The sequence below is a fragment of the Danio rerio genome, chromosome 5 (assembly GCF_049306965.1).
Source record: "Danio rerio strain Tuebingen ecotype United States chromosome 5, GRCz12tu, whole genome shotgun sequence".
NCBI classification, from domain to species: domain Eukaryota; kingdom Metazoa; phylum Chordata; class Actinopteri; order Cypriniformes; family Danionidae; genus Danio; species Danio rerio.
The window spans coordinates 25446244-25468192 of record NC_133180.1 but is presented as its reverse complement, the minus strand read 5'-3'; the positions used below and the strand labels follow the sequence as shown (position 1 = coordinate 25468192).

The following is a 21949-nucleotide window of genomic DNA, read 5'->3' as shown; positions in this document are numbered from 1 at the left end:
ATTGCTTCAATATAATGTTAACGTATACATTCTTTGTAATTTTATGTTTTGAGTTTTTACTGCAAATGTCAAATCCATAACGCTTGAATTGCTCAACTCAAAACATTGGGAAAAAGTTTTGTTACTTAAATGGTTCAACTGTAACCATGTGATGCTTTAAGAAGTTCAAGATTTTTATATTTGTTTTGCGTTTTAGAGAAAGAAGAAAGTACATTTCAGCTTTGGATGAACTCTTCCTTTAATGTTAGTTTTTCATATTAAGCTTTTATATGTCATTGCCGATAGCTCTTTAAAAAAATGAAACTGTAGTTACCACTGTTATTGTAAAGATCCAATGTTTTGGTCACATGATTTGGTCTTTGTTAAATCTTGGACTTTTCTGGACATTTATTGGAAGTCTTAATGGCAGCCAGGATACAAGTTATACAAATTCAAATACAAAACACTTTGCACTTGCAGCATGCAGTATATAAATAGGATGTAATTATTCATTGTTAAAGCTACAAACCTTATTTTTTGTGCCTAAATGCTTTTAAACTCATTCAATATGTTTAACAGGAAAAAAACAAACAAATGCAAATTCTAAATAATAACTGTACAATGGTTTAATTTTGCAATTAATCTACAAACTACATGCATCCAAAACTGTGACTTCCGGTCAAAAATAATTCCTACTTCACATTGATGGTCCTACAATGTGACTTGCAGATGTTCACACAGTGATTTTGATGCTGAAACGATGTATTTTACTACTAATAATTGCGTAATGAGGTTTTATCTGTGCTGGTTTTGGTTCGCTTGGGGATGGTGGTCATTGGAGAGGCCCACTGATCTATTTTATAGACATCAGGAGATGGCACACTGGAGATGCCTCAGAATTAAGTGAATTGTTCAGTTTAATTAAACGTCTGTTGGCAAGCATGACAAACAGATTTGGTTCAAGGATCAGACGATTTGCACAGTGCGCACCCAGCTATCTGTGAGTGCTGCTTGTCATTCTTCAGGTGGCAGTTAGACTGGTGTGAATGTTAGTAAGTGCTATATTTCACAGATGAGGTGTGATGACCCTGTTTACATGCAAACGGTGAGCAGGGTTATTGAGGCGCTCAGATCATAAGCTTCTTTATTATAACTGTCAGAATAAACATTCTGTATTGTTATATAGTTAAACAAAAGAAAGAAAAGGCTGGCTGTAGGTTAACAGGTTCATGGATGGTTTAGTGAGATACAAGGTTAAAGATACTCTGTATTTTTTTAGGTTGCTGGTAATACTTTAAAATAAAGTTCATTTAGTTTGGGTTAGCTAATGTGCTTGTTTACTAACGTGAAGTAAGGATTAGGACTGCACAATATATTGTTTCAGCATCGATATCGCAATGTGCACATCCGCATTAGTCACAACGCTGGATATGCAGTGTTGAGTTATAATGATTATAGCTGACCAGGAGAAACAGTTCAGAACGCTTCAGAATTGTGTAGTAATTGAAAAGTTTAATCATAACTGAGTGAAAGTTAATCATTTGCATATGTTTATAAGGCCTGACAGAGCTCAAAGTATTCAGACACAAGAATTTCTACCCTTTGTAACTTTAATAAAGAATAATTTTATTGAATTATTTATACATTCATTTCTTTTGCAGTATTTTTTTTTACATTTGATTATTCAAAATCTGTACCTGAATACTGTTTGACTGCCCTGAAAACCACAAAAAACGCTATTTAATCACGCTTTTGTCTTTACTCTTTTGTATTCATCCTATAATGCTTTTATTATATTTTATGCATAATTAACTTTCCTGCAGAATTATCCCAATCAATCTAATGTATGTGTGTGAATAAGAGCGTATGGATGTTTCCCAGTGATGGGTTGTAGCTGAAAGGGCATCCACTGCGTAAAACATATGCTGGATAAGTTGGCGGTTCATTTTGCTGTGGTGACCCCTGATTAATGAAGGGACTAAGCTGAAAAGAAAATGAGTGAATCTAATTTAATCAATTCTTCCCAAATAGCAGTTTTCAAGTCATCTGATGAAATTATGTATTTTTGCAAAATGTCCATTTTTTCCAATATTGTGCAGCCCTACTAGGATTAGCAATTTGTTTACAGTATGTATTCATTATAACATTTATTTTAGTTTATTTGCAAAAGCGGATAACTTAACATGATGTTTTGTTGTTCATTAAAGGGTAAAATTGCACCAAAAATGATTTGTGAAAAATAGTAAAACTGGAGCTTTTTAATCATTTTCAACAGTCATGTTTTTACTTTGTGTATATCACAAAGTAGTGACTTCTGAAAAATTCTAAATGCTGTGCTTATGAACTCCCTTATATGTTGTTTATGTTAGTAAATACATTAGCTAATGAAACCAGAAGCGCACAATATAAAGTGTTACCGTGTTGCTGATATACTGATTGTCTTGCACTTCACAAAAATGCAATGAATGTGGAATTATTTAGTAACCCATGTCACTGCTGAATTGCACTAATTCAATAACAAGACAAAACAACACCATCTCATGGCAATTCGTAACTTTTTGATTTCGTGGCTAAATTCTATGAATTCATACAATCTCATTCATACAGGTGCGATTTGCTCATCCCCTAATGACAATTGGGATTTAGGTTGAGGTTGGATACCACGCCTCCTTTTGAACTGATCTGAGATCGATACGCGTGTTGTGCAGGACAGATTTATCGATTCTCAAAATCATGATCAGCACAGCAGCATAATAACATCATCTGATGAATATTCAATTATCCATGTGAGCAAAATTACATAAAATTAGTATTAACGGTTACTTTAGAGCAAATATTTCTTTATTATAAAATTGTTATTCCTTTAAAAAAAAGTCAAATATTGTGCATGTCTTTTAATCATACACTAATTGTACTAAATAGTACCTTAAAGTAGTATATGTTTGTAGCTGAAAAGCCCATATTAATAAATGTCCTCTTTGAACCCCTTGGGGAGAACCACCTCTTGACGGTCTTTCTAGGTCCTACTTTTATTTGTACAGATTGCATAGATTTTGTATTTTAAAACTTGTATGTATATAATAATAATAATAATAATAATTATTATTATTAATATGATTTTTATTCATTTTTTTTTTTCCAAGTGTATATAACTACTAATGTCAGAAAATTTCAGCATTTGGTACATGCTTTCAGTATTACCTTTGCTTGAAAAGAGCTGATCTAATCCTGTTTATATGAAATAAGCCTGCTCCGGAGCAGGTTTAAGGTACTTTTGCTTTGAAAACATCTCTTGGATGAGTTTTGAAGTACGAAACGATCCTGGATCGTGTCAAATGATCAGTAACCAAATCCAGCTAACTGAGTAATCCACATACGGAGAACTGACCTCTGGTCATATTCATACTTGTTTGTTTAGGACATTACCTCTATATTTAGCATGGACGTAAAATGATCAAAAGTAAATAAATGAATAATTAAAAATAAAATAGCTGTTTTTATTTTAATGTTTTAAAATAATATTTCACAAAATTGCTTTTAGTTTTTATACTGTACTTTGTACTGTAAGTTTTCAAAAGCATTCCAAAATCATACTCCACTTAAACTTTTATATATTAAAAAAAAAACTTGTCATCAAGTCAGCTAAATTCAATGAAATACTGTTGTTTCTTTTCCTCTTAAAAGACCTTTCAGGTGACGGCGAGAGTCTAATGTTCAATAACAGGAAATGGGAAACTCTTCACAGCACATTTAGAGACAGAGAGCAATCATTGCACATAGAGAGTGTAATTTGCTGACCAAAAGAGAACAAGAAGCTTTAGCAGTGTGTTTCTGCACAATGTTTTTCTCGCTCCACAATCTCTAAGAACCGTCAGGGAAAGGATCAGCAGGACGGGGGACTGCACTTCCTCTTATTCCCCTTCGCTTGCACTTTTTTCAGTATCCCACCTCCCTTTAGTCTCTTCCTCAATTTTCTTATTGTCTGCTTTTTGTTTGCTGCTCTGTAGGAGAACCGAGGCTTGGGATCCAAGATGACAGACTCCAAATATTTCACCACTACCAAGAAAGGTTTGTTATTTTTCAGTTTTTGCATTCAAATACAGCGGTTTTAGAATTAGCGTATCGTATTATGTCAGAAGTTTAATCATTTACTGTGTCTGTTTGGTCATTAACCCCACATTACACATTTAAATGCAGATATACTGAACTACATTAAGCACCATTTTAGATATTCATGCTCCGTTTCGTTCACAGTACACTGACATTAGTTGTAGAGTTTAATGAGGCTTACGTCTGAATAAGATTTGGAGTCTCTTGCTTTATTTAGATTACTTCCAAACACATGATTAGGCCTGTGCACATTGTGTTTACTGCAATTTAAACCACACAAGCCAAGAAAGTGTACACAGAACAAGGATTTAATTAGTACAACTACTTTTTTTTCCCCTATTTGTCTTATTTTTTCTTATGTATACAACATATGTTTACATTTGCACATATAGGATATCATATGTGGCAGAAAGAGTATGTGTATGTATGTGTGCCTAAGGGTGTGTTCTGATGTATGATGATCTCTGAAATGTATCTAATGTAAATGTTATACAATTTGAGAAAAAAAAAAAAACTTTACTAAAAAAGTTTTTCTGTACTTGCACTGTTTATTGAATGCTCTTCATTCTCACTCATAATTGTTTGTATGTGTTTTTGACTCTTCAGGAGAGATCTTTGAGCTGAAGGCAGAGCTCAACAGTGATAAGAAAGAGAAGAAGAAGGAGGCTGTGAAGAAGGTCATTGCATCTATGACCGTTGGAAAAGATGTCAGGTATGAAATGCTGTTTTTCTTTTACAGAATATTTGCTTTGGGAATTTTTTTAGTGCCAATACTTTGCTGGTTGTCTTAATGAATGATTCACTGTAGCATTAATGCATATCACTGCATATTAAAAAAAAAAAAGTATTCTATAACATTTTCAGGAAGGGGAAATAGTACTGTTTAGTGTGCGATATTACTTGTAGTCTATCAAATCTTTAAATAATAATAATTAAAAAATCTAATCTAAGAGTTCGCTAAACGCCACTTCTGCCAAAAATGAGATAATGATATTGAGAGAATATTTTAGGCACGTAGTACGTTCAACAAATATTTCTGCTTCAAATCATTTAAATTGCAGCATCAGCGCATTCAGAAATAACAGTTTGTTTGCAAAAGCCTCTAAACGCCATTTGCATTTGAAAGCAAAAGCCGCTATATCCCGGGAGCCAATCAGAAAGCAATCAGAATTTACTATACAGTAAACGGTGACTCCATTTCATGAAAGGCGTAGTTAGACAAGATACCGTTTGTTTGTTTGTTTTTTCTCCACGTGAATGCTATGACATGCTATAAACAGAAGAGATGAAAAATAGATGTTACGATCAAGACCTTAAGTATGGTTAGGATGAATAAATGACAGCTTCTCTCGGTCTCTCTGACACTTTTAGATCCTTTTTGTTGCACAGTAGCCTATTTGTGTTTTATTAAACTATATATAACTATTTTTAAAACATAAATATAATATATAAACTATACATCATTAATATTACTCTATACTATATGTCTGATAAGCTTATTGTATAAATGGATATTGCACAGATATTGATGTTTCTTAATGTTTTGCTCTTTTCTACTTGCAGTACACCAACATATTTGAATTGATAATATTTTTATAGTATCTGCATTTTGCACATAGCATGTTATGATAGCTGTGGGCAAGGGGAATAGGTTTTTATTCACTTTATTTCAATGTTTACACACTTCAAAAATCTTTTACTTTAACACTACATTTTACACTGTACATTTTACAATACATTATTTGAATCAAGCTTAGTTTACAATGTTTACTTTGTTCTACTTGCATTAAATCTAAATCCCAAATATCAGAAATGACAATAGATTGATGAGATTTTATTAATGCCAGTTTTAATGTTATTGACTTAATGCACTTACTTGTCAGATACATTCTTTTTCCTTTTGCTTAGTCCCTGATTTATCAGGGGTTACCACAATGGAATGAACCACCACTTACTTGACAGATTTATGTATTTTACATTTTAGTGTATTTGTGAAATGTCATTTATGTTTGTTAAAATAATTTCTTATTGCATCTTAAGGGATTTTTCAACTAATTACACTTAGTTGTGTAATTAGTCTTGTCCCATTAGGTGGATTTAGTAAATTTAAATTTAATTTCACGGTTTGACGATATTGTGATTGCTGCTCTAAAAGAAGTTATTTTTATATGTCTGGGTAAAAACCAACAACTTTTCCCCCCTATTTAACACAATATATTTCATAGTAATGTTTTGGAACAGTAAAAATGTCTGGCTAAATAATTAAAATAAACCATTTACTCCTGCTATCTTCATTAGTTTCAAAAGCACAGATTTAAAACGCATAAACACATAAAAAAAACTTATATATACACCTTTGGAATGGTGTAGCAGAAAATGTTAGTGGGATTAAAACCCTAACTTTTCCAAACCGCGATAAACCTTGAAAACAGTTATCATCCCATGCCTACAGTATTTTTAGTTATATGATATTTGATGTCATCTGCATAAAAAAAAGGATTACAGTATTATCAGGTTTGTGGATGATGAATATTGCATACTCCTAATGTCAACCATCCTTCTTTTCCATTGGTACAGTATGGTTGTAGTTTGAATATTTTTTTTTTTTTTTGTTCCCAGTGCTCTGTTTCCTGATGTTGTCAACTGCATGCAGACAGATAACCTGGAACTGAAAAAGCTGGTCTATCTGTACTTGATGAATTATGCCAAGAGCCAGCCAGACATGGCCATTATGGCAGTCAACACTTTTGTGAAGGTAGGACTCGTACATCAATAAAATGGCCAATAGTTTTATTGTAAATATATTATCATATTGTTTGTCCTGAGACATGATTACAAGGTTTTTCATTTACTTTCCAATGGAAAAAGCTGAAATGCATGCATGATGAAACACTTAGACAGCTAAAACCGCTGCTCTGAAAAGTGAAGTGCCTAAAAGCCTCATCACGAGCCTGGTAACAGCAGAGAAACGCATCTCTTTGAAGACTGAAATAGTCAGTCTTTATAGGATAATATCGTCTGCAGGTCAGCGTGCTCCATCAGCACTAATTAGTTTTTGCTGGCCTCCCACACACCTGAGAACAGATAGATAGACATCATTATAAAGCAACCAACTAGTGGGTCATATAGCTTATCACATCAAATAAGAAAACGGAAACATTTCCAGGGCCTCCTGGATCTGTGGTTTATTATATATAAATATTTTCTATTTGTCACAATGTTGAGTTGCATGTAATTAGGGCCAGACATTATCTGCGGACATTTTTTCGCTATTTCTGTGAAGGATTTTGTAAGAAACTGTGGATTTATGTGTTATGATTTTAGGAGTATTGTAACTAAAATCGTAATGCATGATATAAAAAAAAAAAAAACCTTTTTAACTTTCTTTAATATTTACAATGCAAATCCAATTAGATCCACTTATTTGGTAATCAAAGCAAGTCTCATAATATATCTACTAAAAGACTGTATAATAAACAAATCATATGAACATTTACATAATGCAAACATTTGTTTGTAGAGCAAGTAGTTTGACCGTTTTCTGCCGTTTATTCCAGTCATTTCTCTCATAGGCGACTGAATCGGAAGTTCTAAAACAATCGCGAAAACGCACTTCTGCATTTTAGAATAAGGTCAATAGAGGTGGTAGTATTGCTTGTTTTTTTTAAATCAAAAGGAAAGTTATTTCAAGCAGTGGGGCTCTGTTTTTTTATTGTTGTGGGGAAATGCATCTATTTCATGGTTATCTTATTCTGAGATAATGGTATTTCCTAAAAAGATAATGGGAGAAAAAATAGCAAGTCTCTATATAGCATACAGTAGCTGTTAAAAAATCAAAATTTTCTATATAGTAGTTAACAGGGTAACGCTTTATTTTGATGGTCCATTTGAGTATTAGTAGATTGTCTGCTTAATATCTGCTGATACTGCTCCTTCAACAGACATTTAACTGACTATAAGAAACTTTGCAAGTACACGCCAACTTACACTAAACCCAACCCCGACCTAACAGTCTACTTAAAATCTAATGAGAATTAGTTGCAATGTAACTTAAATTCAACAAATGGACTATCAAGATAAAGTGTGACAATTAACGGCAATATACAGGGGAATTCAACAAACTTGACCAAAAAACCTAGAGTTAATAGGATTTTTGGAGGAAATTAATAAACTTCACAGTAAAGAAGTTTCTAAAAGACAGTAAAAATGTTTCGCGCCAGACAAGAAACACAGAGCTCCAACATGACTTGAAAAAGACATGTTTTTATGCGTTTTCTAAGTTTTTATTATTATTATATTATTATTATTATTATTATTATTATTATTATTATTATTATTATTATTATTATTATTATATTAGTGAACCAAAAATAATAATAAACACTTGTTGGATCTAATAGCTCAGGGACTTTTTAAAATCCTATTTCCCTCTATCTCTCACCCATTTTCAGTTTTAAATTTTGTTTTACCACATTAATGGTAGAAATTCCATTTCTGCAAATGTATTTAAAATAAAATAAATGCACTGTTGAAAAATATTCAACACTCATGTTTTGTTTTTTTTTAGTTTTTATTCTGGGAAAAATATTCTAAACGATCTGTTGTCATGGAATTGATAAAAAAAAACAATCCAAACATACAATTAAAACAAAATAAATAAATAAAAAGTTATGTGTTATAACAATGTAATGATACAAGGAGGAAGTACTGAACTACTGAAATGTATTTAATACTATATATGAAGGGTTTTATTTTTATGGCGGCTTAAAGACGGCTCTCATATGGGGAATGAAATCACATTAATTGCTCGGATGTGAGTTTGTCAAAGACTTCGACAGAGTTTAAAAATGTGAATAGTTCTGTGGGTCTCGTCTGTCAAATCTGATCTTTATTTTGTATTTTCTATTGGATTCAAGTCAGGTTATTGGCTGGGCCATACTACAGCTTGATTTTCTTACTTTGAAATTATTAGAGAGTTTCCTTGACTGTGTTTTGGTTCATTGTCTTACTGAAATATCCACTCTGGCTTCATCTTCATCATCCTGATAATGTAGATCACAGGTGTCAAATTCAGTTCCAAAAGGGCCGCAGCTCTGCACAGTTTAGTTCCAACCCTAATTAAACACACCTGATCAAACTAATTGAGTCCTTCAGGCTTGTTTGAAACCCACAGGTAAGTGTGTTGGAGCAGGGTTGGAACTAAACTGTGCAGGGCTTCGGCCCAGCAGGAATTTGACACCCCTGATGTAGATTAACTAAAGCAGCTAATATTAATTTACAATGAGGAAGGGCTGAGGGTGGCTGAATAACTACTAAGAGATTTCAGTTGCTGTCTGGGCGTTAACTGCCTTTCTAGACCTTCATTTCTTCATGTGTTTAATACTTTTTTTCCTGTGTCATTTATTTTATTACACATAACTTCATTTGTAAACAAATTAATATATATAAATATTTTTTTTCATAGTTGGATTTCTTTGGTTGTTACCAACATCTCGTAAAAATTTCAAGTCTACAGCATCTAGAAATAAGTTTTCTGAGAGAAATTGTGGCGTGTTGAATACTTATTTCTCCCACTCTAATTGGAACTTGCCGACTCCAAACAAGCGAACTGTACAGTATACCCAGTAATGCCCAAGTTTTGGGTCTAATGTGTCTTCTCTATAGGATTGTGAGGACCCGAATCCTCTGATCCGAGCTCTAGCTGTGCGCACGATGGGCTGCATCCGAGTGGACAAGATCACGGAGTATCTGTGTGAACCTCTGAGGAAGTGTCTAAAAGATGAAGACCCTTACGTGAGGAAGACTGCTGCAGTTTGTGTCGCCAAGCTCCATGACATTAACGCCCAGCTGGTAGAAGACCAGGGCTTCCTGGACACACTGAAAGACCTTATCTCTGATTCCAACCCTATGGTGAGACCTTTAAACTAGACATTTTTTGCACATGCACTTATGTTTTTTTAAAGGCATCCATGGTGCTTTCAGTCTCCATGGTGTGGAATTACATGCTGGTGTTGTGTGAAACTCAAGACCATGCAGACACACTACAAATTTGTGTTTAATGTGTTTGTTATTTTCTCCTCCATTAGGTGGTAGCAAATGCAGTAGCAGCTCTGTCTGAGATAGCAGAGTCTCATCCTAACAGCAACCTTCTGGACCTGAACCCTCAGACCATTAATAAGCTCCTGACAGCCCTTAATGAATGCACTGAATGGGGCCAGATCTTCATCCTTGACTGCCTGGCCAACTACACGCCCCGTGATGACCGCGAGTCTCAGAGGTCAGATGACACTGTTATTTCATCACTTCAGGGTGGTGGACTCAAACACTCTCTTTAATGAAGTCTGCGTAATACATTGATTAGCTTAACTAATAAAGCAATGTAGTGCCTGAAATTGCTATTGATTTAATCTAAATGAATCATTAAGAATCAAATTTGGATTGTTCAGAATCAGCTTCTTTTTTTTTTTTTTTTTTTTTTTTTTTTTTTTAAACTAGCCCTAATTTAACAGTAAAACTGCTCTGGGTAAATTTTACTCATTGCTGTTTTCCAAATGTTCATAGGCTTTATTAAAACATTTAAGCCTCCCAGTCATTCACTTCTGCTAAAATTGACTAATTTATGGACCAAGATCCTTCTTTTATGCATTCACAAAAGCCTGAAATGGGACTGAAAACAATACCAACACTGAGCCTTTTTTTTAAATCACATGCTCATCATCTGATGTTCAATTATCGCTGTAGATAGTAGCCTGTCTCTTCATTTTGTATGTTTGGTGATTGTTTGTACTGTTTTTATATGTTGATGGATGAGATGGTAAGGGTGTCTGTCGTTTTTATGTTCTGCAGACCCGCAACCTGCTGAAAAACAGCATTCATGCTGTGTCAGGCCCGATTATATTTTCATCTTTTCCTGTTTGAAAAATATCAAATAAATATATGAATTAATTAACATTTCTTAGATTTAAAACATTGAGATAAAATTTTTAAACCAGGGGTCTCGGACTGCCGGCTTACAGGCCATTTATGACCCCCTCTTTCTCCCTCTGGCCCACAACTGACGTCAAAATATAATGGATATATATTATAATCGGCTCTCCAAACATATATATTTTTGAATCACTATCATTGTTGTGCAGTCACCTGTACTGTAGCCACTTGTGGTTTTGACTTTCAGTCTGTGTAGTCAAGAATAACGCAAATGCAGATTATTTCTGTGGCTGATTTAAAAGTTAACATTTATTTCTGTAAGTGCTCTATTTTTTATTTTTTATAATTATATTTTCTGGAATTTTTGAAGAACAACCACAGGGAAACCCAGGGAAATTATCCCATTTAATAGATTTTTCTCATTAAGATTTGTTTAAAAACTATGTACATTATTAAAATTTAATTGCTGGTTTAATTGAACATTTTAAAAGTTAATGTGAATATGTACATACTTTTACTGTGTTGTAGTTTTACAAAAAAAACACATATTGAGAAGAACAATTGCAAGTTAAGTCACTAAAGTTACCCAGCTTTCTGCTGTTTTTAGGATATCTGTTAAACTTTTGGTTAAGCAACAATTGGTTGGGACAGAATAATAATAATAATTTATTATTATTATTATTATTATGCCTATTAATTGTATTGTTTTCTTAGCAATTTAACTACCCCTTCAATATGTACAACAAGAAAAAACAGCTGGAGTTTTGACTGCATATACTCTGTGGAAGAATAACTGAGTGTGTGTCTAGTGCTCGGCCATTTACACAACGGCCACAGATATATTTGAGTAGTTGTGTGATGGATGAATGTGCTAATTTGCATTATCACTGGTCACAGGTAATGCTTGAAATATAAACGTCATGTATGTTGTCCTAAGGTGCATCAATTACGTCAGGTTTCCACTTTTTTTCTTGTGCTTGAATGTGAAAATTAATTCTTCTATAAATTGTCAGTCACTGCAATGGGCCCCCCCCCAACGATTTGAGTTTGAGATCCCCGTGTTAAACATTTCAATAAAACTAAGTCTAAAAATGGGGCATCTTTACCTGCTATATACAGGGTTCATACGGTCATGGAAAACCTGCAAAAGTCATAGAATTTTGACATGGTATTTTCCAGGCCTGGAAAAGTTTTGGAAAATCAGAAAAAAAACACAAAGTTTTGGAAAAGTCATGGAAAATAGATATCTGTGTGCTTAAATATAGGTTATTTATTTCTTTTCTTTCCTTGGCCAATCACACTCTCACATTAATAGTATGGTGTAAGCATTATCTAAATCAATTTTACATAGATATAAATATAAGCTGAAACTAAATAGATTGTTGCGTGTTTTACGTTATGCTGTAATAAATTTTAACATGTTTTTTACCACACATATGTTGACATTGCATAAATCTTTAGGTCATGAAATTTAATTTACTTTAAGTCTTGGAAAAATCATGGAAAAGTAATGGAATTTAGTGTTAAAATGTGTATGAACCCTGTATATAATGCCTTGATTTATATTTTAACTTTGAATGTTGCCATGCAATGTCTTTAACTCAGTGAATTTGTGGTTAAAATAAACAAATAAATAAAGTCACTGAGTAAAAGAGGCGTTTTGTAGTGGTAGTAGAATTGCAAAATGCTATGAAAAACTAAGTCTAATGGCAGGAAAAGTGATGCGACCTGGGACGCCTCAGTATCTGACAACTTATCTTACAGCCATCCAGAGCCTCAGAGATGCAACGCACAGTCAAATTGAGATGTTTAAGCAAACTCATGTATAAACTTTATTGGCGTTGTTCTCCTATTTAAACTATGAATTATAACCAATTAATTGTTAATTAGTTAAAGCTGTGCGCTTCAATTAGTCATCGCTTTGTTATTGTTGTTCATTGTTCATTGTTGTAATTTTAATTTAAATTTACATCTTAATATATGATTAACAGCATTGCATTATATTACACCACTCAAATATGTATTTACTTCTAAATGTCAATGTGATTTGTTTAGCTTATAGACAACCATTTTGAAAGTGATTTGTGTAGCCTGCATAAAAACACTCAAACTAAAACAACAGCATAAACAATGTTGATGACTAGACATTATTTTATGACTCTAGACGCTTCTTTTTTTTAACAGTTGCATAATACAGTGAAATGTTTTTTTATTTACTTTTTTTGCCATTTCTAAACAGAAATGTGCACGTGTGGGTAAAAATTTACACACTGGCAATTTTATGTGTACAGCAACCCCTGATGATTCTAGTGTTAAGCAATAAAACTACACAGCATGTCTTTGCCCCCCAAAAATCGTATTCTTCTACCTTGTTGAACATTTTATTTCGTTCTTTTTTCTACAGTATCTGCGAGCGTGTGACTCCACGGCTTTCTCATGCTAACTCGGCCGTGGTGCTGTCTGCTGTGAAGGTTCTGATGAAGTTTATGGAGATGCTGCCGAAAGATCTAGATTATTATGGCACTCTGTTGAAGAAACTTGCTCCTCCATTGGTAACGCTGCTCTCCGCTGAACCTGAACTGCAGTATGTTGCCCTGAGGAACATAAACCTCATCGTACAGAAACGGTAGGTGCAGATCTGGAGGAAATATGATTATTTGAAGATGAAAAGATGATTTGTGGGTTTAAATTTATTTTTTTGAAGATCATTTCTCTTTTCATTTTTACTGTTTCCACCAGGCCTGAAATCCTAAAGCATGAGATGAAGGTTTTCTTTGTGAAATATAATGACCCAATCTATGTCAAGCTGGAGAAGCTGGATATAATGATCCGCCTGGCCTCTCAGGCCAACATTGCTCAGGTAAACACATTACACATATGGATGCTCTTAAGTTAAAGTTTTGGAATGAAATGTTGCAACCACTGCAAAAAAAAACCTTGTTCAGTATTATTGGTTTTAATACAAACATCTAAATCAGGGGTGCCCAAATGTTTTTGTATGAAAGGCCAAAAACCAAATATCACTGAGAGCTGTGGGCCGATGGTAAATATACCAAACTCTATTACTCTATTACATTAAAGTTGCCATACGTAATTATCAAATTTTCATAATATTTAAAAATAAATAGAAAACATTACTTTAAGTTGTATTAGCTAATTAGCAGTATAATTAATAAAATGATAACTTATTACAATAAAAACATAAACCATTACATTTACAACATTGGTATCAATGCTAAATACACTAGTCAAGCAGAATCTGCCTTTGCCTTCATTTGCTCACTGATGTCTCTGCATTGTCTGACAGTGTGTACTTTTGAGAAAAAAAAAAATCATTTTAAAACATTTAATTCAACTTTTAATTTCAATTAGTTTTTTTTTTTTTTTTTTTGTCAGAGCTTAGCAATAAAACAACCAAACTAACAAAATACTGCCTTAAATTGAGATGGTGGGCCAAATCAAAGGTTACCATGGGCCAGCTTTGGCCCGCGGGCCCTAGTTTGGGCATCTCTCATCTAAATATTCTTTTAAATCAGGATACATTTACTTGAGATGCAAAATTAGGGAGGTTTAAGTCTTGTTTTCTGAGAAACAGCCCAAAAGTAAGTCTATGCTTAAAACAAGAACAAATCTGTCAATGCAGTATGAAGTATACATATTCTGCTTTTTTTCAAGCCCATTGGCAGACATTTGTTCTAGTTTTTAATCATAAACTCTCTTCATTTAAAGCAGGGGTCACCAATCTCGGTCCTGGAGGGCCTGTGTCCCTGCAGGGTTTAGCTCCAACTTGCCTCAACACACCTGCCAGGATGTTTCAAGTATACCTAGTAAGACCTTGATTAGCTTGTTCAGGTGTGTTTGATTAGGGTTGAAGCTAAAATCTGCAGGACACCGGCCCTCCAGGAACAAGTTTGGTGACCCCTGCTTTAAAGTTTCACAGAACAGAAGGTTTTTTCATCTTGTGTTGTAGCTTTCCAAGTCCAAGTAAATGTGTGTTTTAAGAATATTTTGCACAAGAAAAGTCAACAATTCTGAGAAACATGACTCATTTTGCTGTGTGATCAGAAGGTACAATGAAAACCATTTTCATAGTCTTTTATTTGGGAGCAGACTGTTCAGACCTTAACTGTAATTTTGTCATATGAATTAAAAAGTAATGAAAATTGGTACAAAGTGTTTTTTTGTGTTGCTAATACTTTATCATGTGCTCCCTAAAGAAACACACTGATGTTTTGTGTTCCCTTCAAAAAATTAATTAAGTATTCTTTACTTGGTCTTAAACACATTAAAGTATTAAATGTAGCTTCGTAAAAGCTGCAGACCCTAATAATGTTCATTCTTTTTTTTTTTTTTAAATGCTAAATCTTTTAACTTCAGTCTTCATTCTCGTATGCAAGTCTGTGATAAATCTGTGTGTGTTTGTGTTGTGTAGGTGCTGGCTGAGCTAAAGGAATATGCCACTGAAGTGGATGTAGACTTTGTGCGTAAAGCTGTACGAGCCATTGGCCGCTGTGCAATTAAAGTGGAGGTGAGCTGGCCTGACCCTGATTAGGATCACATTATCATTTCCACCAGCTGTCTGATCAGTGTTCAGTTTTAATTGTAAAGTTCATCTCTGCTAATGAAACAATTCAACTTGATATGAGTCAAAGCCAACGGCCTGATTTCTGGATGATCCCACTGGCGTCCTAATAGATCATGACTCTTTCTGTCTGTCCTGTTTTTGTTTTAGCAATCAGCAGAGCGTTGTGTCAGCACACTGCTTGACCTCATTCAGACCAAGGTCAATTATGTGGTGCAGGAAGCCATTGTGGTGATCAAGGACATCTTCCGCAAGTACCCCAACAAGTAGGTTTTTATTTTTTTGAGCTTGTTTTACAGTTTCCTCTGTCCCTGACCCTTCTTTTTCTCCTTCTAAACAGTATCCTTATCTGTTTCTCTGAGGCTCACAGTCCTTGTATAGCCTCAGCTTGAACCTTCCTTTCATATACAAAATACAGTAGTCAATATTTGAAGTGGATCAAAAAGGTTTTTCTAAATTTTCCTAAGACAAGAATGAAAGGTGATGATCCACTTCAAACCTTACTGTACCGTACTGTATTTCCTTAAAAACCAGTCATCTTCAACTTTGTCTTTTTGCTGCTTCATCGATGCTTTCTGGCTGAATGTGTTGTCAGGTATGAGAGCGTGATTGCCACTCTGTGTGAGAACCTGGATTCTCTGGATGAGCCCGAGGCAAGGGCAGCCATGATCTGGATTGTGGGTGAATATGCAGAGAGGATTGACAATGCCGATGAGCTGCTGGAGAGCTTCCTGGAAGGCTTCCATGATGAAAGCACACAGGTCAGGAGCATTTTAAACTGCTTCAGGATAAATCTTGTTTGTGAAATAGTTTTATTACTAGAACTAGCACATAGTAAAATGTGCCTACACCCAACAGATTTTCAATAAAATATCCATGTATCCCAGTCAACGACTTTAGCTAAAACTGAGTTATTTACAACTCTTTTACACATAAGGTTTAAATACTCTCGCTGACTTCCATGCATGAGTTTTTTTTACTCATTATTTAGAATGCATTTATATAAAGTTTTTTTAGTGATTTATCAAGATTATCGCATGATACACAACAGCCCAACGATTTATGCATATAGCATTTTATTTCCTTTTTCATTTTTCTCCAAATATTGACAAACATTCTCAAAATAATGTGAAATTTTCAGATTCTCAAATATGTGTAAGAACATGTATTTAGTCATTTAATCAGCTTAATGATCATATTATTTGATCTGAATATTAACTGAGCATTAGTACACTGTAGGAGTATACAGAGCTGCTGGATTTACAACATGTTAATTCATCAGTTTCTCCTAAAAAAGCATGAAAGTAAGCAGTTTAACTGGGAGACAAATGGACTAAACATTCTAGTTATCTAGTTATCCTAAATGGTATTTTTTAATAACGTTTAAAATGAATAATTATTGCCATCCAGTGGTAAGGGATACATTCTAGGGCTGCACAGCATCATAGTTGAAGACTATAAAGAAGGTCGCACACCAGAAGCGCCGCTCAGCGACGCAATGCGTTGCGCCATGCATTTCAGGATTCTAAATTTAGATTTCTATCAGGGTACACACACCGGTGTCAAAAGTTGGCGACTGTCCACGGTGCCCAACCACGACTCAGGACACTGTTCATATTTCTGCCGTGCCACAGAGTGCCATCTAAATACTTTAATTTTAAATAGCATGTAAATGTGCGCGTCTGGTGAGCGATACTTTCAACTGTCATGTGCGCATTATTTTTAATCATTGGTGGAATGTAGATACACAATAACCTCTGGCATGTTCTCGTGTTAAGGGGAGTAAAATCAGATAGTTATAATGACTACTGAAATTTTGGTATCATGACAATCATACAATAGTACTGTATTAAATGCTTTAGTGAACTTGCATGAACTAGTCTCGGGAGGTTGTGCTACATGTTTTGTCTGTGTTAATGTTCTTTCTCGGTTCTGTTTCAGGTGCAGCTTCAGTTGCTGACAGCTATTGTGAAGTTGTTCCTGAAGAAACCCACTGAGACCCAGGAGCTTGTGCAACAAGTGCTCAGTCTCGCCACACAGGTGAGAAATCCACATGGACACTTCTCAAAACACAGCGCCTATATTTGCTCACACCTTCATGGACACTCTGAAGGTGTTGCCATCCTCAGATGTCAGAGCTCAGTAGCAAGACCACACTGGACTTGCAGAATCACTCCAAAAATAAAACTGAGATATTTAAAGGAATTGTTGCTGAACACCCTGACATGTTTATTCTTGCTTGGTTATTGCTAAACTCAAGCAGATAAAAAAAAAAGTTAACAGGAACTGATGGTGATTATCAGATGTATTATTGTATTACTCCTCTAATTCTGTAAAATATGACTTTATCAATTTTAAGATATGATATTTGTTCGTATTAAAAACTAAAGCGCTCTTATTTCTCTCACAATGAAGGTTGGTGCTTGTGGGCTAGAATTTTGTACTTTGCACCACATTAAAACAGCAGGTTTTATGACAGGTTTATGTTTATTAAAAAAGGCTTTAGTAATTTCAGTAAGCCCTTTTCTTCCTTTTTCTTCCTTACTCTACTGAGGATTTTTTTGTGACGTTATCAGAAAAAATCTTTTCATGTTAATGATGCTACCACATTAAACAACTTTAAACCATTCAAATTAGTAGTGTGCACACAAATATTTACTGATAATTATATTGAATTAAACATGAATCAATCGCAGAAGATACTATACTATACCCTATACCCAGTTGGAGTCAAAATTATTAGCCCTCTTAAATTATTCGCCTTCCTGTATATTTTTCCCCAATTTCTGTTTAAGAGAAAGAAGATTTTTTTCAACACATTTCTAAACATAATAGATTTAATAACTCATTTCATTCATCTTTGCCATGATGACAGTACATAATATTTTACTAGATATTTTTCAACATACTAGTATTCAGCTTTAAGTGACATTTAGGGTGCTTTCACACCTGTGGATCTATTCTTTTCTTCCGTAACAAGAATTAAAATTGTTAGTGTTGCATGTTGTTCTTGGTGTGGTTTGCTTTCACACGGCAACATTTCTAAACCGACCAGAATAGCGAAAACAAGTCTTGTGCGAGTAAATGTCCTCACATTAGACAGAGTTCCACGATTTATTTTCAGAGTCCCGCTCAGCTGTCATGCGTCCTGATTATAATTTATGTCGATGAGCAATAAAATCGTAGGTAAGACTTTCTCATAAATAGTCTGTTTTTTTGCTCTCAAGTGTTTAGGCCCCAAGTAGTGATTATTAACCACACTGAACTGAACTGAGCTGAACTGAACTTAAATACTAAAAACTGAACTACACTGTTCCAATTTACTATGACCATTAATGTGAGGCTGCTTTGACACAATCTACATTGTAAAAGCGCTATACAAATAAAGCTGAATTGAATTGAATTGAATAAATAAGGTTCCGAAACAAAAGTCCAAGTGTAAAAGTCCAATCACCCTTAAAGGGTTTGTTCTATAGACAATCAGAAAAAAAAAACTATTGCTTTAGGGGCTTAATAAATAATATTGACCTTAAAATGTTTTTTATTTTTTTTTATTTGTTAATTTTTATTAAAACCTGCTTTTATTCTACCCAAAATAAAATAGAAGAAAAAATATTACAGGAAACTGTGAAAAATTCCTTGCTGTTTTTTTTGTTTGTTTTTTTTAATAATCATTTTGTATATAAAAGGAGTCAACACCGTCACTTCTGATGATTTGTAGGAAATTGCATTATTCATAATTATGCGTCAGTTTAAATTGACTTTATGCGCTTCTTAAACTGATGGCATAAACAAGTTTAATGTTTGTGTGTGTGAGCACTAGGGTGCGTGTGTGATCTCATTAATATTCAGAGAAGCTGCGAGCTTGCACTGTCAGACTGGGATCTGAGATTGAATCTTGTCATTATTAACTTTGAGCTTCGGTGCCACAGGCTGCTCTCGCCGCCAGGGTTCTGTCAGAATACAAAATGTCCTCCTTTATCCCAGGTTCCGTTTTATGGCCTCCAGATCTAATTCTCTCACCGCTGTTTTGCTCTGGGTGTTGCTGGCGCACCACTTGATCTTATCACGCAGAAGAATTGAAGCTTGGAAGGAGTTCTGCATTATTTACACAAGTTTCTGTCCTTCAGATGTAACTTTGTTGAAGAAACGGTCACATATACTGCATCATTTTTGTATAAAAAAGGCAAAAGCATATATATTCCCCCTCGCTCCACTATTTGTAAATTTCACTTTTCTTGTAATTTGCTCTCTTTGCAGGATTCTGATAACCCTGACTTGCGTGACCGTGGCTACATCTACTGGCGTCTGCTCTCCACGGACCCTGTGGCTGCTAAAGAGGTGGTTTTGGCTGAAAAGCCACTGATCTCAGAGGAAACAGACCTGATTGAACCCACCCTGCTGGACGAGCTCATCTGCCACATTGGGACTCTGGCTTCAGTCTACCACAAACCTCCCAGTGCTTTTGTGGAAGGCAGCCGTGGTGTTCAGCACAAGAGACTTCCTGCTCGTGCTGGCTCGTGAGTCTCTCTAACTTTTGTTGACATTATAAATATTTTTAATATATTTTAAAAATGTGCAATGGTATTTACAAATTAAGAAATTTTGAATACATTAATTATTTGTATTTATTAGGGCTGCACTGTATATCATTTTAGCATTGATATTACAATGTGTGCATCTGCAATAGTCACGTTGCAACGATATGCAATGTTGAGTTGACTTTGCAGTGTTATTTTAACATTTACTTATACGAAACCATAAATAGTGTCTTGTTTATTTCACTATTATCTTTGCTGTTGGATTTATCTATGCTTGTAAATTGTTTATTACATGTTCTGCATGATTCACTCTCCAACAGAGTCATCCCAGTCAATTAAAATTTATGATGAGAAGTTAATAACCAATTCTCACTGTTAATTAGTTGCTTATTAGCATTGAGATATTGCCTGCTTATTAGTACTTCTAATTAAATATTATTACTAATTATACATGTTTTGTATGATATCATTCTACATCTCTAATCTTACCCAATACCTAATCTACTTTAATAACTGTTAAGGAGCAAATTAGAAGTTTTAATGTAGCAAAAGTTGGCTTCACGGATGTTCTCCCCGTGTTCGCGTGGGTTTCCACCGGGTGCTCCAGTTTGCCCACAAGTCCAAAGACATGCGACATAGGTGAATTGGATGAGCTTATTTGTCCGTAGTGTATGTGTGTGAATGAACGAGTGTATGGTGTTTCCCGGGGATGGGTTGCAGCTGGAAGGGCATCCGCTGCGTAAAACATGTTGGATAAGTTGGTGGTTCATTTTGCTATGGCGACCCCAGATTAGTAAAGTGACTAAGCTGAAAAGAAAATGAATGAATGAATGTAGCAAAAGTCAAAATGGTTTGCTTAGAGCAAGAGCTGAACCTTAAAATAAAGTGTGACCAAAAATTCTTTACAAGTATAACAAAGTATATCGCAAAATATATGGCAGAAAAGCTAAATATCAAAATGTTAGTTTCATTATATACCTGTACATATAAAAAAATTTGACATTGCGATTATATATATTTACTTTTTGGATTCATTTATTTTATCTTTATTTAAATCATATAAAACACTTCACTTTTTGCCCCATAGAATTCTATTTATATGCGAAAAACGCAAGCTAAAGTTTTGTGCAAAAAGTTTAAGCTTGGGGAATTCTGACCTGCGAAATAGCATCACATGATAGCACGGGACTAATAGAAGATCAAAACATGACCTCTCTGTACAGAAATTTTAAATATGGAGCAATTGCTCGCTTTTTTTAAACGTCTAATCAACTGACTTAGCCTCTTTTCACAGTGCTTTACGACAGAATTTCGCAAGCTCAAGCTCTAGTGTGATCGAGGCTTAAAGGGCCATGACACCCCGCACTTTCGGTTAAAGTCTACTTCAGAATTTTTTCAAAAGATGCATGATTAATGGGTGTGGAGCTCCGCGAGCATAGGACAGGAGTGGGCGTGGCCAGCAGGGGAGAAGGGGAGCGAACAACTGTTGATGTCAGTTAGCTCACAAAATGAGTCAAACCGTGAGGAGACGCATGCGTTTATAGTTTACAAAGTTAAAATGCAAAGAAATAAACAGTAATTTAATGCCCTGCTACATTTGTTATTCGTAATTTCATATACAGACAACCACAATTTATATCATTATAAAGATAATCGTGTTCATATAAACACTATAAATGAGGACTTCTCCCTCAATCCCCGGGTCTGAATCATAGATCTAAATGCAGACTCAGTGCAGCAGGTCTCCTGACCTGTCTATTTTAGCCATTAGTCCTGCTGGTAAAAAAACCCAGAGAGTAACCAGGCTCTG

At 34.6% G+C, this 21949-nt stretch overlaps 1 protein-coding gene across 16 annotated transcripts in view; it reads left to right on the top strand.

Moving 5' to 3' along the window:
• The window catches only part of ap1b1 (adaptor related protein complex 1 subunit beta 1), a 56412-nt gene that overhangs the window by 2523 nt on the left and 31940 nt on the right, over positions 1-21949 (top strand). For all 16 annotated transcript variants that reach the window (NM_001128530.1, XM_073950649.1, XM_073950641.1 and 13 more), the window contains exons 2-13: positions 3987-4047; positions 4696-4801; positions 6709-6844; positions 9754-9999; positions 10176-10366; positions 13421-13642; positions 13756-13876; positions 15449-15544; positions 15749-15864; positions 16194-16359; positions 17540-17638; positions 19859-20118. In NM_001128530.1, the coding sequence (NP_001122002.1) occupies positions 4011-4047; positions 4696-4801; positions 6709-6844; positions 9754-9999; positions 10176-10366; positions 13421-13642; positions 13756-13876; positions 15449-15544; positions 15749-15864; positions 16194-16359; positions 17540-17638; positions 19859-20118 (1796 nt within the window). In that variant the 5' untranslated portion in view covers positions 3987-4010. The remainder of the gene's footprint in view (positions 1-3986; positions 4048-4695; positions 4802-6708; positions 6845-9753; positions 10000-10175; positions 10367-13420; positions 13643-13755; positions 13877-15448; positions 15545-15748; positions 15865-16193; positions 16360-17539; positions 17639-19858; positions 20119-21949) is intronic.